General features: G+C 33.8%; 4 protein-coding genes across 4 annotated transcripts; 3 read left to right on the forward strand and 1 right to left on the reverse strand.

Moving 5' to 3' along the window:
* The first annotated feature begins 1009 nt into the window (after nt 1–1009).
* Nucleotides 1010–6582, forward strand: LOC113236550 (sentrin-specific protease 6-like). Its single transcript, XM_026472679.1, has 11 exons — nt 1010–1122; nt 1694–1797; nt 2264–2465; nt 2587–2824; nt 2935–3404; nt 3630–3748; nt 4970–5079; nt 5153–5249; nt 5337–5459; nt 5542–5713; nt 5857–6582. Exons 1-11 carry the CDS (start codon nt 1092–1094, stop codon nt 6387–6389), a joined length of 2199 nt encoding a protein of 732 aa, XP_026328464.1. The 5' UTR covers nt 1010–1091; the 3' UTR covers nt 6390–6582.
* A 1706-nt stretch (nt 6583–8288) lies between these two features.
* LOC113236757 (programmed cell death protein 2) lies at nt 8289–10597 on the forward strand. Its single transcript, XM_026472925.1, has 6 exons — nt 8289–8590; nt 8916–9095; nt 9179–9334; nt 9463–9561; nt 10025–10324; nt 10445–10597. The coding sequence occupies exons 1-6, from the start codon at nt 8411–8413 to the stop codon at nt 10595–10597; spliced, it is 1068 nt and encodes a 355-aa protein (XP_026328710.1). The 5' UTR covers nt 8289–8410.
* LOC113236809 (transmembrane protein 242) lies at nt 10598–12180 on the reverse strand. The gene is made up of 4 exons (XM_026473004.1): nt 11975–12180; nt 11802–11903; nt 11488–11624; nt 10598–10801 (listed from the first exon to the last, which is right to left on the reverse strand). Exons 1-4 carry the CDS (start codon nt 12060–12062, stop codon nt 10649–10651), a joined length of 480 nt encoding a protein of 159 aa, XP_026328789.1. The 5' UTR covers nt 12063–12180; the 3' UTR covers nt 10598–10648.
* A 374-nt stretch (nt 12181–12554) lies between these two features.
* Nucleotides 12555–13871, forward strand: LOC113236875 (tRNA-dihydrouridine(20a/20b) synthase [NAD(P)+]-like). Its single transcript, XM_026473085.1, has 2 exons — nt 12555–12676; nt 12765–13871. The coding sequence occupies exons 1-2, from the start codon at nt 12555–12557 to the stop codon at nt 13819–13821; spliced, it is 1179 nt and encodes a 392-aa protein (XP_026328870.1). The 3' UTR covers nt 13822–13871.
* The last annotated feature ends 300 nt before the right edge of the window (nt 13872–14171 follow it).

Consider the following 14171-nt stretch of genomic DNA (forward strand, 5'->3'; position numbering starts at 1 on the left):
TTAGATTTTCAGTACAAATCGGCAATTTCATACTTTAACCCCTATTACTAATCTTGAAGTCACGTGTGACGAATTTTGTTCAATAGCTTCAATCTCAAGTGACTAGAAAGTGCTGGATGGTATTTCTAGTAAATTAATATAAAATAAAATCTTACAATTTTGTTCCTTTTCATCTACCATTACCACTGTCTAGCAGTAAGTATCAATAGATACTGTGCAAATTTTATAATAATTGACTAGGTAAGTATTACATCTGCATAACCCAAATTACCTGCTTACCTATTTAATCCCAATTATGCGAGTAGACCGTCGGTAAAACTAACCCAAATGAGCATGGAAAAAAAATGTTCTTTACACCTGCCTTGGTTGCCTAGCAACGTGTTGTTATTAAACATTCTATGTCGAATTTGGCTAGAACATAGGATTTTAGTGCATTAAACATATTAATATTATTTTTTTATGATACCAAGTGACAAAACGCACTAGTTGTGCTCCTGGTGGTAAGCGACACGCCTGTCCATAACAGTTGTAGTGCCACTCATCCCAAAGATCTGAGGCGCACTGCCACAGCGCCTGTCATCCTGAGATATAAGTTGACAAGTCCCATTTGCCTGTAATTTCACCAGCTTTATTATTATTATTGAACGTTACTAGTAAACGAGATATCTACATTTTATCTCAAATATGTCGGACGACATGTCGGCTAACTTCACCATCTTAATACGACCACAAGACTTGCCTTTATATGTTAACTCTAATGTTAACTTTTTGTAACTCGTGAATTTTATATTGCCAGTTGACTCTTTGTCTAAAAAATGTTTCTTGTTCAGCGAATAACATGTGGACAAGATCATTATCTCGGCCACATGTTATTAAGCTTTTTGAATAGTTCCTTTTCAAGATTCTCAGTATCGATATTGTAATCGATTAATAGTGGATCACTCAATTTAATCTTATACCCCATCACTAGCGTCATTTCTTATGTCAGACTTTTTTATCTGTGGTGTCGTATCCCGAAGCGATAGCGTTATGTGTTTTATTCGTAATATTTTACGAGTTGGTGTTAATTTCATCATATTTAAATATTAATCATGTTTAGCGATAAATATATAACGGTAAAAGGTAAATATTTTGTACATATATTGTGGTAAAAGTTTGGTGATGATTTTCCTTGCCCGGCGGACGAGCACCACGCGATTTGATAGATTTTGATGATCAATACAAACAATCTCACCTCCATAACGTTGCTAATTCCGCAAAATGTAATTCCCAAATGTGCTAATCTATATTTATTACCAGAAACATGTGTTTAAATTTGTGTCATTTGAAAGTTGAATTGATGGCTTTTGCGCATCGTGAATCTGTAGTCGAATTGTATTGCTATGACCTAGACATAAACACCAACAACAAACCGTAAATAAGTATATATATGTTGGAGAGTAGGTAACTAAAATATTCTTTTAATTAGAATAGCAAGACAGCCTTTGTATTTGCAGTGTGTATGTACATATTGCATACTCATTTGAAATACCCTAATGTTCAAAAATTGTTTGATAATTATTTCAAGTTTATATGAATGCTTTACTTTTATTTTAAACTGATTCACATTGCTAGTTTGGGACAAAATTATGACTAGATAGATGTTTGATTCAACTATCATTGCGTTTAATTAAAATGTCATACTTTGTTCCAGATGGAAGTAGAGAAGAGATCAGCCATAGCTCATTACAGGGAATTGTTACTTTGAATTGTCGAACAATCAGAATTGGTTCCTACAGATACACACCAAAAGAAAAGGTATACTTTTATTATCTATGTCAGCAGTTCCTAATCTGTGGTCTTATAACAATAAACTAATATATAACAAAGAATTTGGTTGCCAAAAGCATTTTTTATTATTGATATTTTTATTAGAGGGTGTAAAACCCTTTGCTGGAGAAGGTTGTGAACCCCTGCTATGATAGTACTTTAAGGGTCGTATTCTAGAACTCTACTCCTTAAGTCAGGATTTGAGCAGACTTGAGTACGATTTCAAGCACTGGAAATATGACCCTAATGGCAAGGACTTGAGTATGATTTTTAGTGCTCACTGCAATACTCAAGTCCTAACTTGAGTATTGAATAGAGTTCTGGAATACAACCCCAAGTCACTCAAGAATTCTATATATCCATACTTAGTACATGTCAAATAATTCCTGGTGTTGAATAAACATGTATGTGTAGAAAGAATAAATATAGTGCTCACAGTTTGTTTCTACTTCAGGTATACATATCATCAAAAGGTATCAAAATAGTGGCTCCAGTCCTAAAAAACGAAACAAAAGAAGTTGCACTACAGATACAATTACGTGAAATTGTTAAATTGTTGGTACATTTTGGGAAAGGACTACCGGTTATATTTCTCTACACAGTTAACAAATGTGGTGCCTACATTAGGAAAACATTGGAAATGACTGAGCAATCTGGTTTGTAGTTCCCTTGCCTTATAACTTTTCTTATCATCACTTCTTTTATGAAAAATGTTGTTGTGTGAAAGGATGTCCACTTCCAAGTTCTTTTGTCTAAATAATTCATATTTTATTTTAGGGCCATACTACAATCCCATGTCAAAAAATGATCCATACAAAAGAATAACACTTCTACCAGAATCAATAACTGATGAAGCAAAGATGACAATGAAAAATTTATTTGGCATTAAAATGGATGAATTGAATTCACGAGAAGCGAATGATATACTTGTGAGAACATGCCCTAAAGAAAACAGCACTGTCACTAAAATGGCTACCAGATCATCAAGCACTGGAAGTGCTTCTGGTGCAAAAAGGTTTATTTTCTTTTTAATTATGAAATACATGCAGTTTTCTTAAAATTAAATTGCAAAATATAAATTAAACTGCTGTTAAGCAAATTTAATAATGTTTATCTTTATTTCAGCGCAAACCCAGCAGAAATACGACAGATCTTAATATACCCACCTGGTAAAGGAGGTATACCTATAAACACTGAAGATTACATGTGCCTAGCTCAGGATCAATTTCTAAATGACGTTATAATAGACTTTTATTTAAAATACTTAGTACACGATATTTTAACAAGCAGCCAGAGAGAAAAGACTCACATATTTAGCACATTCTTCTACAAGAGATTAACTACTAAACCCAGCAAAGTGAACAAAAGTTCAAATCCTCACGAATGGGACAGTAGCTTGACGCCAGCTCAAAAACGTCACGCCAGAGTGAAAACATGGACAAAGAATGTGAACATTTTTGAAAAAGACTATATTGTAGTTCCTATTAATGAAAATTGCCATTGGTTTGTGGCAATTATTTGCTTCCCAAGCTTAGAGGGGTGCAGAAGTATGATTGACAACCGCATTGTGTCACCACAAGAAATTAAGAAAAGAGGTGAGCAAGAGATTACTATAAATACTTGCACACATATTTATGGTCCAGACAGCAGCACTTCAAGCTACAGAATGATGGATGTTGTTGCACTGGAAGCGATATTCAAACAAAAGCGTATAACAGCGTGCTGTTGCATACATCCAAATATATTATGGACAATGGATTCAGATTTTCTAAGTTTAGACCTGTCTGTTCATTCATGACAAATTCAACTTTATTTTCCAGAACGCCGATCTTCTATGCAAATAGGCAATACCACAATCACTCCTCTAAACAAACAGGAGCAACTTACATTAAATTGTGACTCTGATAATCTCAGTGAGCGAGATGAAGCTGAAGCTGATGTAAGATTGAGAAGAATTTTTTATTTTATTACTTTTAAGATCACCTATTCTCTAAGAGAGTTTGGGATAAAAAAAAATGCAGCCAGAGATGCATATTTTTTATTTGGCAGTAGCATAAAAAGAAACTTTTATCATTTTGCAGGAAGGCTTGTATGTTTTTTTTATAGTTTTAACTGTTTTGGGTAGCCAAACAGCCTATTCTTCATTAAAACTATGTAAGGCTGGTTTCACAGCTATGCGTACGGCCTGTATGGACTGTCCGCCTGCGGGTCATCCACATGTGTAGAATCCACAGTGCTCTGAATCGAGTAGTTAATTTAGTGCGGATATTCACGGAACATAGTCGCCTACAATGATTACACGGGTGGCATGTGCGGAGTTCACACGGAGCGTGTTCCGTATGGGGCAATCCGCGTCACTGTAAAACGGTGCTCTGACGCCACACATATAACTCCGCGCGGACGGTCCACAGATAAATCCGCACTACTCTGAAACCAGCCTTAGACATTCAACAGAAATATGGAATAAAAGATATAATGTTATCCCTAAATTGTAAAAAACAAACTTTATCATAATATATACATATTGACGCTGGAAAGGTAAAACGTCTAACATGCACTTGGAAAATATTACAGGAGAATGATTTAAAATATTTTTTTAAGAAGAAAAATCATACAGCTCTAATATTATTTGTTATATATGTGGAAAAGCTGAAACTTGTTAGTTTTCCATATAACAAATAAAATTAGTTATTTTTTTTTTTAATAAATTGCTTTTAATCCTCTCTCCTGTAATATGTTCCAAATGCACAGTGGACGTTTTACCGTCGGACTTTTCAGATGTCGTCGAAAGTGATAGAGATATGAACTGTCCATGACCGACATGAAGTTACAGGCACAAGGCACTTGTCAAGTTATGTCTCAGGGTGACGGGCGCAGTGGTAGTGCCCCTCAGATCTTTGCGATTTAAAGCTCTGAGTGGCACTGCAACTGTTATAGATTACCATCACGCGCACGACTTATTTGTCCCGTCACTTGATATTATAAAAAAAAACATAAAACATGATTCTTGTGAGTCTATGACTATTTTACTACAATCCTGGTTATGGTTGGACCTTTGCTGTCATAAAATATAAATCTATACATTTGGTATGCTCCATAAGTGTAGTAATATTTTCTTGTCCTAAAATGTATCTTTAAAGTAGAACCCTTTAATTTTTAGGAAAGTGACTTGGATATGCAATGTGATTCTGAGGAGGAAGAAGTCGAAAAACCCAATATAGAGAAAAAAACAGAAGTTCAAACGCTACCGAAGAGTGAACCTATTAAACAGTGTGTATTTTGTAAAGTGCATAATTTTTTGTATTTTTAAATGGCAATACTATCTTTGGTTTTTTTATTGCAGGCCTTGTATTTTAATATTTGATTCACTGGCTGGAGCCTCAAGATCGAGAGTGGTGGCCACGCTACGAGACTATCTGACCTGTGAATACCAAGCAAAAGTCAGTTGAGATTTCTTTTCCTTTGGAATAATATTATTGAACTATTTTTATTTTGAGAGAGAATATCAAACTCTTTGTGGTTTACAGGTATCTACAAACAAAATATTTAACAAGGATAACATCAAGGGAAGTTGCCTCAAAATACCACAACAAAACAATTTTACAGATTGTGGATTGTATTTGTTACAATATGTTGAACAATTCTTCAAGGTAATGTTTAATTCTCCTATACTATAAACTTAACATTTATTTACAATTCTTTTGTAAACTAAATCTGAAATTTTCTTTCTAGGACCCAATAGTAGATTATTCCCTGCCAATAAAGCAACTGTCAAATTGGTTTGATGAAATTGTGGTCACAAGAAAAAGAGAAGAAATCTCGGAATTGTTGAAGGTTTTGATGCACAAGTATAATCCAGACTCGCATTTGACTTTACCTGATATCACATTCCCCACATTAAATGGTATGTTGATGATAAACTAAAGTAATTCTGATTGATTTTAATTTAATTAATATAAATTAAATTGCCAAAAAATATTCTGTAACACTCGTTTCTGAATATGTCATTAGTTGTTTCAAATATAATGTTTCGTCTATGTTGTACAGGTAAATTGATCGAAACTGAGGAGCAAGACGATGCGTCAGAAAATGAAAAGGGAAATTTAAGTACGAGCAAAACAAAGGATGGAAAAGAGTCTGATGGACCAACTCTAACCTTTGTTAAACAAATGCCCACTGGCGACATCGTTGTAAAGCGCAGTTTCGGCGACTCCTCTGATACAATACACTTGCGGAAAGCTGTTCGCCTCTCCACAGATTTAGAAAATAGATCTATGCTTCAGATCAAACCAGAATTTATCAAAAAAGGAGAGAATGAAAATCAAATTCTGATTCCCATAAAGTTGCACACAACAAGTGAATTGGTCAAAGACATACAAAATACGCTAATAGTTAATAAGAATAAAACTTTGGGTGATAAAAAACAAGGTGTACATAATCAGAATGTATCAGGTGTGAATTGTGTTCGTCAGAGTATGAGTGAAAGTGATAGTAACTCATTCTTGAAAACAAGGAAAATAAGCAAGCTGGAAGATGTGGTGAATGAATCAAGCAAAAAGTTCAAGAGGAATGAATGTTGAGAGAATGGCTTGTCCAAATACCATGTCTATTAAATTATTATTAATTATTGAAAGTGTATAGCTGTTCTTATAGATTTGTAAATATTAATTGTAATGGTAACTATAACATGTATTTAATACTGTATTCTATTTTATAATGTAAAGTTAAAGTTTTACTCGTGTATTATAGCTTCAACAAAATACAGAAATGAAAGTAAAGTAAAATGCGACTTATCTTTCCTTTTGTTACTTTTTTTTAGTTAATTTAACGTTATCTGATATGCCCTAGAGACAAAAATAAAAGTAATACATTCATTACACACTACTTGTTTTAATCATTAACAATTGATTGGAACTGCCTTGCGCAGTGAAAAAATACAAGTTGTACTGTCAGTACTAGATTGGCAGGTAATATCCCCATAAGATGGTAGACGGCGAAGATGTGGCTAGCGTAGTGGTAAAGTTGATGACTTCAACTCCAGTGTTGCCACTAGCCGATTTTTATTCTAGCCACATTTATTGTTAGGTACAGGGTCTAGAGCACGTCAAGTTGACACTTAAGATTTAAATCCAATTTTATTCCGCTTCGATAAGAACGGCCCAAAGTACAAAGTGCCAAGCTTGACGTGCTCTTGACTGTACAATAAAATATTTGATAAACTCTTAGCAGAAAAAACGAAAAACCAGAAAAAATACCAAAAGTGAAGCTGGACGACCAACATGACAAGGTGATAATGATTTGATTGATATTGAGGATATTCTTTTGGATTCATGATTTGTAAAATTAATACATTTTAAAAATTTTTTGTTTAGTCACTTTTGGCAACTTTTTACATAAATTTAACTACTTCGTCCCTGGGAAAGGTGGCTACACAGGTAAACCCAAGTTTTTTGGGATTCGCTCCGGGCCTTTTGGAGGGAAAAGTGTCGTTTTTATTTTGACTTTAAATTATTTTGTGAAATCTAGTTTAAAGTGGAATAGGATAGTGCTATTGTGCCTTAATCGAAGATTAAAACGCGCAATTATACGAATCTCGAACTTAAATGCCGGTATCGGCCCATCCTAAGGAATCCCGAGTCAATCCAAACACGCCGCCTCAAATTGCCTATCCTCTTTGTGGCGGCCGTATCTATAGAAACATAATTAAACGAAGACATGGCTCAAAGAACTTGTATCCAAGCCAAAGTTATTAATAAAAAAAAACAAGTTTTTTGGGGAAGACAGCACAGAGCATCCCTATCCATAAATGGGTACAGTAATTTTCAATGACGTCAATGTTTTCAGGTAAGTTTTGTACTCAATTTTGGTGACAATTTTTATTATTTAATTACTCGAATATATCATCGTGAAATATTAAAGAATATTTCAGGTTACCACAATCGAATATGCAATAATACTTCATGATGATATTCTATAAATATTTAAATAAAAAGAAATTATCACCAAAATTGAGTACAAAACACAAGTTACCCTTAAATAGGTCGTCGAACCATCTGGTTATATACTCGATATCGAACCATGATGTTATACTACGTACAAGGTTCACCTTAGATCGGTAGCAATGGTATTGATTCCACAAAATAAAATGTTCCATAAATATCGATTCAAATAGTATGCTCATGTTAATTGTAACATCCCTATTTTCAGTGTAGCCAAGGTATTAAATTTTCGTGCATTCGGTAATTTATGGTGTTAAATGAAATACATTTTAAATGTGCAGTACATACTCATTACAATTTCATTATATTTTATTATTATATTTTATTTCATTATAATAAGCATTACTTAAATAATAAAATACTACTAATTAAATTTTAGTTATCTTTTAGCACGTTTTCATCCAAGTTGACATTTTTAGTAAAGCGTATATGAAGATGTAGCCACACAAAAATAAAAAACGAAAACGTGTGTTTACGCTGTGTTGGGGACTGCTGCAGTGCTAGAAAGAAAATTATTTTTGTAATATTGACAGCAGGACCATTGTATTATTTATTACAGTAACTTTATTTCATATATTATAAGGTATCAATCAAAATAAATAATGGCAAAGAACAAAGTTGATATCGGTTTCTTAGAGGAGAAAAGTAACTGGCTTTTGCATCCTAAGTATTTCCCAAGCAAAGTGGGAGGGAAACCAGCTTGGCTAGATCTTAAAAATTTACCCAATCCTACAGAATTGAGTTGTAAGATATGCAATGATCCTTTTGTGTTTCTATGTCAAGTGAGTATTCTTGTTGCACAATACAGTAAAAAAATAACCTTATTGCATAATGTCATGCTGTTGTTATTTGTTTATATTAATGTAACTAACATAACAGACGACGAATGTTACCACTAATTGCAGAAAACACTAAATTAAATGAGGTTAAATTTATTATTTTTGCCTATTGACATGCATGAAATTTTAGAGAGAATTGCATGGCATTCTTTTTTCTTGAAAGAAACTGCCTTTCAGTGACACTGCTTTTTCTCCTTCGTCCGCTGATGTTCGGTTAGTTATACCAACAGTTTATGTGTTTAAGTATTTACTAAAATATTTTTTTCAGATATACGCTCCATTTGAAGAATCTAGTGATCACTTCCATCGCACATTATTTATATTCATTTGCCGTAATGGGTCGTGCTGTCGCAAAAATTCAGTTGAAAATTTTGTAGTGCTACGCTGCCAGTTGCCTAGAAAAAATGACTATTACTCTTACGAGCCTTACGAAGAAGTTCAATGTAATGTATGTAATAATGTGTGTTCCCAGCTACAATTACAGTAAAACAGTTTTTATAAAAGTATTGATTTAGGTACTTATTATTTCAGGATTTTCCAATGGAGAAATGGCCTAAGGTCTGCAATTTGTGTGGGATGAAGGGACCTTCTCACTGTTCAAAATGCAAAAAGACATTTTATTGCAGTCGTAAACATCAAATACTGGACTGGCAAAAAGGTCATAAGGAATTGTGCCCTCAGTTGCAGGTACATGGGAATTTAGAGTTTTTTATATTTGTATGTTTCACCATGTACAATTGTACACTTTTTTTTTATGTACTTGCTTTGAGAACAAATTGCATACTTGCATAATAAATAAAGTATTTGCTTTTCAGATTGAAGAAATTGTTAAATATAATGAGTTTACTGTAACTGAAGCAGGGAAGACTATTTTATTTAAGGAATGGGAACTCATTGTGGATGACGAGGATGAGGTATCTCTCATAAACTAGTTTTAGTTCTTTGTGTATTTGTTATATTGTATCTGCAGTGAAAACTCAAAAAGAACTGTTATTCCAAATGATTAATAAATCAAATCATTAAATTAATTAATGAATTGTAGTTGGCAGTACAATTGGTCATCTCTAAACTGTGTATAGTTTGGTCAATGATCTGTTAGGTTTTCTAGAATTGATTGAAACAAACTATAGATAATTTTATTAGTGGCATTATTTCTGGGGTTCAAGTCTCTTGCATTGAGGTGTAAGGTAGCAAAATAATGCCACAATCACTTGGTCTGGTTCTTAAACCCAACACAAATGTCCGTGTAAGGACGTCCAAGTTTATTTCCTGGGGCAAGATCTCAGAGAAAACAAATGTAGTGAGAATTGTGGTTGAACATGCTACTTAATGGACTTTAATGTAAATAATTTTATCATAATGTTTGAAATTTTGTAGGAAGAGGCTACTGATGTAGATGAAAACAAAGAAATGGAGAAACTAAGAAAAATGATACAAGAAAAGAGAGCAGGAACACTCGGCAATGTTAGTGAAAATGAACTTGAACAATACACAAGGACTCTGCCTGAGGACAAAGTGTTTAACAAATTTAGCAAGAGGATTGCAAGGCACCCTGATCAAGTGCTTCGATATGATAGGGGAGGCACTCCTCTTTGGATTACAGGACACACTGAAGGCACTGCTGTTGTTGTGCCAAATTGCCAGTACTGTAAAGAAGAGAGGCAGTTTGAATTTCAAGTAGGACATTTGAACAATTTGTTGTAGTCTCATAAGTATCAGGTGTTCAAAGTAATATTTATGAGGTTTAGGTTAAGTTTAGCAAATGCAGCAATATTGCAATAAAAAATTTATTTTTAGGTAATGCCTCAGCTATTGAACTTCATCAATGTTGGTATAGATTTCAACAGCATTGACTGGGGGGTGCTAGCTGTGTACACATGCAAAGCAAGTTGCACACAAGGCCCAGCATATAAAGAAGAGTTTATGATAAAACAAGATTTAACTATCTAACAACTTTTATTATATAAGTATATTATTTTAAAATAAATTATTTTATACACATCATTTTTCTTTCACTGATTTCGATTTCCCATAATCTTCTGATAAGTAGGTCATTAAGTCATTTAAACCACTGAATTCTGTCCGAGACTTTGGTGGGTTGTTTTTTGGCAGAGCTGGTAATATGTTGCCCATTCTGAATCTGAAGTCTTTGAGCTGGAAAATAGTAATAATTATATATCGAGTTCTTTGGTTTCCGCGATTGTTACACATAGGAAATGGAACTATTTTTCCGGTTTTAAATTGCCTATATTTGTTTTTTCAAACAATCCGACATTTCGGGCCCTTTACAGGTCCCATGGTCACGGTTAACTGAGGTGGTACAGTCATCAACCAGTTATGTCTAATGTTAATGCAAACCACCCTATTCTTTTCTAAGAATAATTATAATTTTGGAGTTAATTCACATAACATCCCTCTCCAGACCAACAGTCATATCTGACATTTTGGCTGTAGCTGACAAGATATACAATCTTCCTCGGCTTACACAAGCTTACATTCTCCACTATTGTCCTATGCCATTCTTTTTATAATTTACTGATAGAATGATGGTTCAACATTAATAATAATTGAAAATTTGATCCACTGCTAGTTCCGGCACGAGAGAGGCAATAAATAGTAATAAATATTTGTACGAGCTGTATTAGATTTAAAACCAAAAGTACTTAATGAGGTGTTATAATTTCGTGATAACTATTGAATTTTATACTAGCCTCAAAATCATCAACTTCAATAATAAAAAACATCCAGGGTGATATTCAAAACTATTACACATTATGTTAACTGTTACCATTTGTTAATTAATAATTTTTAACATTAATTATTATTTATTAAGTACTCACATCTTTAGCACCAGACAGTTTCCATATTCCATAACATATTAAAGATGTGCCAGCTACTGCATACACAGTACCCCAACCAAGTGCCCTCAATGCTAGGAGAACTCCAGCGTCTGCCATTTCTACACTACCTTGTAAACCTGGAACATAACTAGAATAGGTCATGTAAGTTACATCACACAACCTCTATTCAAGAAGTTTTACAATTTAAAAACAGCACAATTTTAACAAATGACTATTAATATATACTTAGGACCTAGAATAATTTGTAGAGATTGGTAAGGCATCAGTTAGGATCGTACTGAAAATGGAATTACCTTTGTTAAAATACTTCGGATCACTTTTCTTTGCTGCAGCCAACGTTGCTCCGAACCCAACGAATGCAGAAATTCCTGCCACAGACGCGAGGAATGCTCCAGCTGTAATTATGAAAAATATTTATGATATTCCTGGGTACAACAAGTACCAAAATAATGAAAACACTGCACACCTTTTATTCTCTGCAAGCGTTCCTCTTGATCTTGTTTCTCCATTTTTTTTATTCCAAGTGGGAAATATTTAACAATGTTGTAAGTCATCAAATGTTCTATAATTACCTCCTTGGAGTAATATTATTCTATGATAATTACTAAATAGTCTCAATCGTTTCTTTCATAATTTAATTTTCGTTACGTTTAAGTCAACACATGAGAAATGGGAGTGAGTGATTGATAAATTGACAGTTGGACATGGATTGAACCATAGTGTAAAAAATTTGTAGCGATAAATTCTTGATTACAGTGATTAATTAATCGATTTGATCTATACTTTGCGTCGAATATAATTTGTGAATTTTGCACGTCCATACCATGGTCTTAATTTTCATGTCTGAACAGAGATCGAAACATTTTTACGTACAATCTAAGCGGAGTTCAGAATTTTTCATAATATTGTTGAGCAATTGAATAGTACGGCACATTCCTACCGCAAGACATTGATTGAATAGTTGATAGTTGACAGTTAATTGATAAGTGATAACTGTAGTCACGTTTTTCGAGGTTATATTTGTGTTTACGAAATAATTGTACGGGATGAAAAACAAGAGCGATGTACCGGAGTTGTTTGGCAATTCCAAGAAAAATAATAGCTATGTTAAAGTCTGTGCTCCTATGGTGAGGTACAGTAAGGTGCAATTTAGAACTCTGGTAAAAAAGTAAGTTCAACTCTGATTCTGGTTGAAATCTTAAGTGATTATGTAATTAGTTTTATTCTATCATATTAATACATTGTTTTATTTGTAGCTATGGAGTGGATTTGTGCTTCACTCCAATGGTTTTAGCTGACTCGTTTTGCCAGAATGGCAAAGCCCGCGCAAGCGAGTTTGCGACTACGATTACTGACTCTCCTCTGATCGTGCAATTTGCAGCCAATAATGTAGACGATTTCGTCGATGCCTCCACACTCGTCTATCCTTACGCAGATGGCGTAGACTTGAATTGCGGTTGCCCTCAGCGATGGGCCATGAAAGATGGCTATGGATGTGCTCTACTGTCCAAACCACAAATCATACAAGACATAGTTAAAGGAGTGAGAAACAGTTTGCCTGATACTTTTAGTGTGTCCGTCAAGGTGAGGCTACTTAAAGAGATAAAGAAAACAATAGAGATTTGTAGGCAGTTGGAGAAATGTGGGATTACTTTCCTGACAGTGCATGGACGGACACCCGACCAGAATAGTGCTGGTATTGTCGATACTGGCGCCTTAAAAGATATTTGCGAAATTATAAAAATACCGGTTATTGCGAATGGTGGTGTCAAGACTTTGGGGGATGCGGATAATTTGCATGCAGCTACAAATTGTAATGGAGTGATGGCTGCAAGTGGCCTGTTAGCCAATCCTGCTTTGTTTAGTGGTGCAAACAGGACTCCTCTCAGTTGTGTTAAGCAGTGGATGAGTATGAAAGACAAGGACAGTGATAGAATATCATTCCAATGTTATCATCATCATTTAGTCTTTATGCTTGACAAAGTATTATCAAAACAGGAGAAGCAAATTTTTAATCTTCTCAATACTTTTGAGAGTGTTGATGAGTTTTTATACAAACATGTTTTTGAATCATTAGATGGCGGTCACATAGACTTTAAATACAACTTAGATGAATTTGTAGTATGTGAATTTTCTGATGAGATCACTTTGAAGCATTCAAAAAAGTGTAGAGCTTGTGGTAAAAGCATGTATTACTGTATATGTTGTAAATATGATCCTAATTCTAAGGATGGGAGTTTTTTTAATATGTACATAAAAGATAGAGATGAATTAGATTATATGGACAGTAACATATTTGATGAATCTGTGTAAACTTTACTAGATATCAATGTAACATAACTGTGATATTGCTTTTATTGTAATATAGTGGTTGTTTTTTACATAAATGTGGTTAATTTTTCATTATTTTTTATTCTTTGCTTGTATCATCTATCTGAAAGTAAGAAGGTAATCAGTAGATACAACATTTTTCTTAGTACAATTAAATTTAAGTTACACTCATTCCACTTCATTTGTAGGATTTTTCCTTACTTGAAACCATTATAACTGATACACGTTTTAATTCCTCAAGTTAGAAGTATAATTAAACTGCTTTCGAAAAGTTTTAGATGTTATCACAAACATTATGAAGGCGACAAAATTTTGTATGTTTATTAGTACTT

Source organism: Hyposmocoma kahamanoa, unplaced genomic scaffold, assembly GCF_003589595.1.
Source record: "Hyposmocoma kahamanoa isolate Upper Pololo Valley unplaced genomic scaffold, ASM358959v1 92, whole genome shotgun sequence".
Taxonomy (NCBI): domain Eukaryota; kingdom Metazoa; phylum Arthropoda; class Insecta; order Lepidoptera; family Cosmopterigidae; genus Hyposmocoma; species Hyposmocoma kahamanoa.

Coding starts and splice junctions, on each gene's coding strand:
- LOC113236875 (XM_026473085.1), top strand. CDS start 12,555: ATGAAAAACAAGAGCGATGTACCGGAGTTGTTTGGCAATTCCAAGAAA. Junction 12,677..12,764: donor TTTAGAACTCTGGTAAAAAA/GTAAGTTCAACT, acceptor TTTTATTTGTAG/CTATGGAGTGGATTTGTGCT.
- LOC113236550 (XM_026472679.1), top strand. CDS start 1,092: ATGTTTAGCGATAAATATATAACGGTAAAAG. Junction 2,466..2,586: donor GGAAATGACTGAGCAATCTG/GTTTGTAGTTCC, acceptor ATTTTATTTTAG/GGCCATACTACAATCCCATG. Junction 3,749..4,969: donor GAGATGAAGCTGAAGCTGAT/GTAAGATTGAGA, acceptor TTTAATTTTTAG/GAAAGTGACTTGGATATGCA.
- LOC113236809 (XM_026473004.1), bottom strand. CDS start 12,062: ATGACTTACAACATTGTTAAATATTTCCCACTTGGAATAAAAAAAATG. Junction 11,625..11,801: donor TCCGAAGTATTTTAACAAAG/GTAATTCCATTT, acceptor GTTATGTTCCAG/GTTTACAAGGTAGTGTAGAA. Junction 10,802..11,487: donor AACTGTCTGGTGCTAAAGAT/GTGAGTACTTAA, acceptor ACTATTTTCCAG/CTCAAAGACTTCAGATTCAG.
- LOC113236757 (XM_026472925.1), top strand. CDS start 8,411: ATGGCAAAGAACAAAGTTGATATCGGTTTCTTAGAGGAGAAAAGTAAC. Junction 8,591..8,915: donor CTTTTGTGTTTCTATGTCAA/GTGAGTATTCTT, acceptor TATTTTTTTCAG/ATATACGCTCCATTTGAAGA. Junction 9,096..9,178: donor ACGAAGAAGTTCAATGTAAT/GTATGTAATAAT, acceptor TTATTATTTCAG/GATTTTCCAATGGAGAAATG.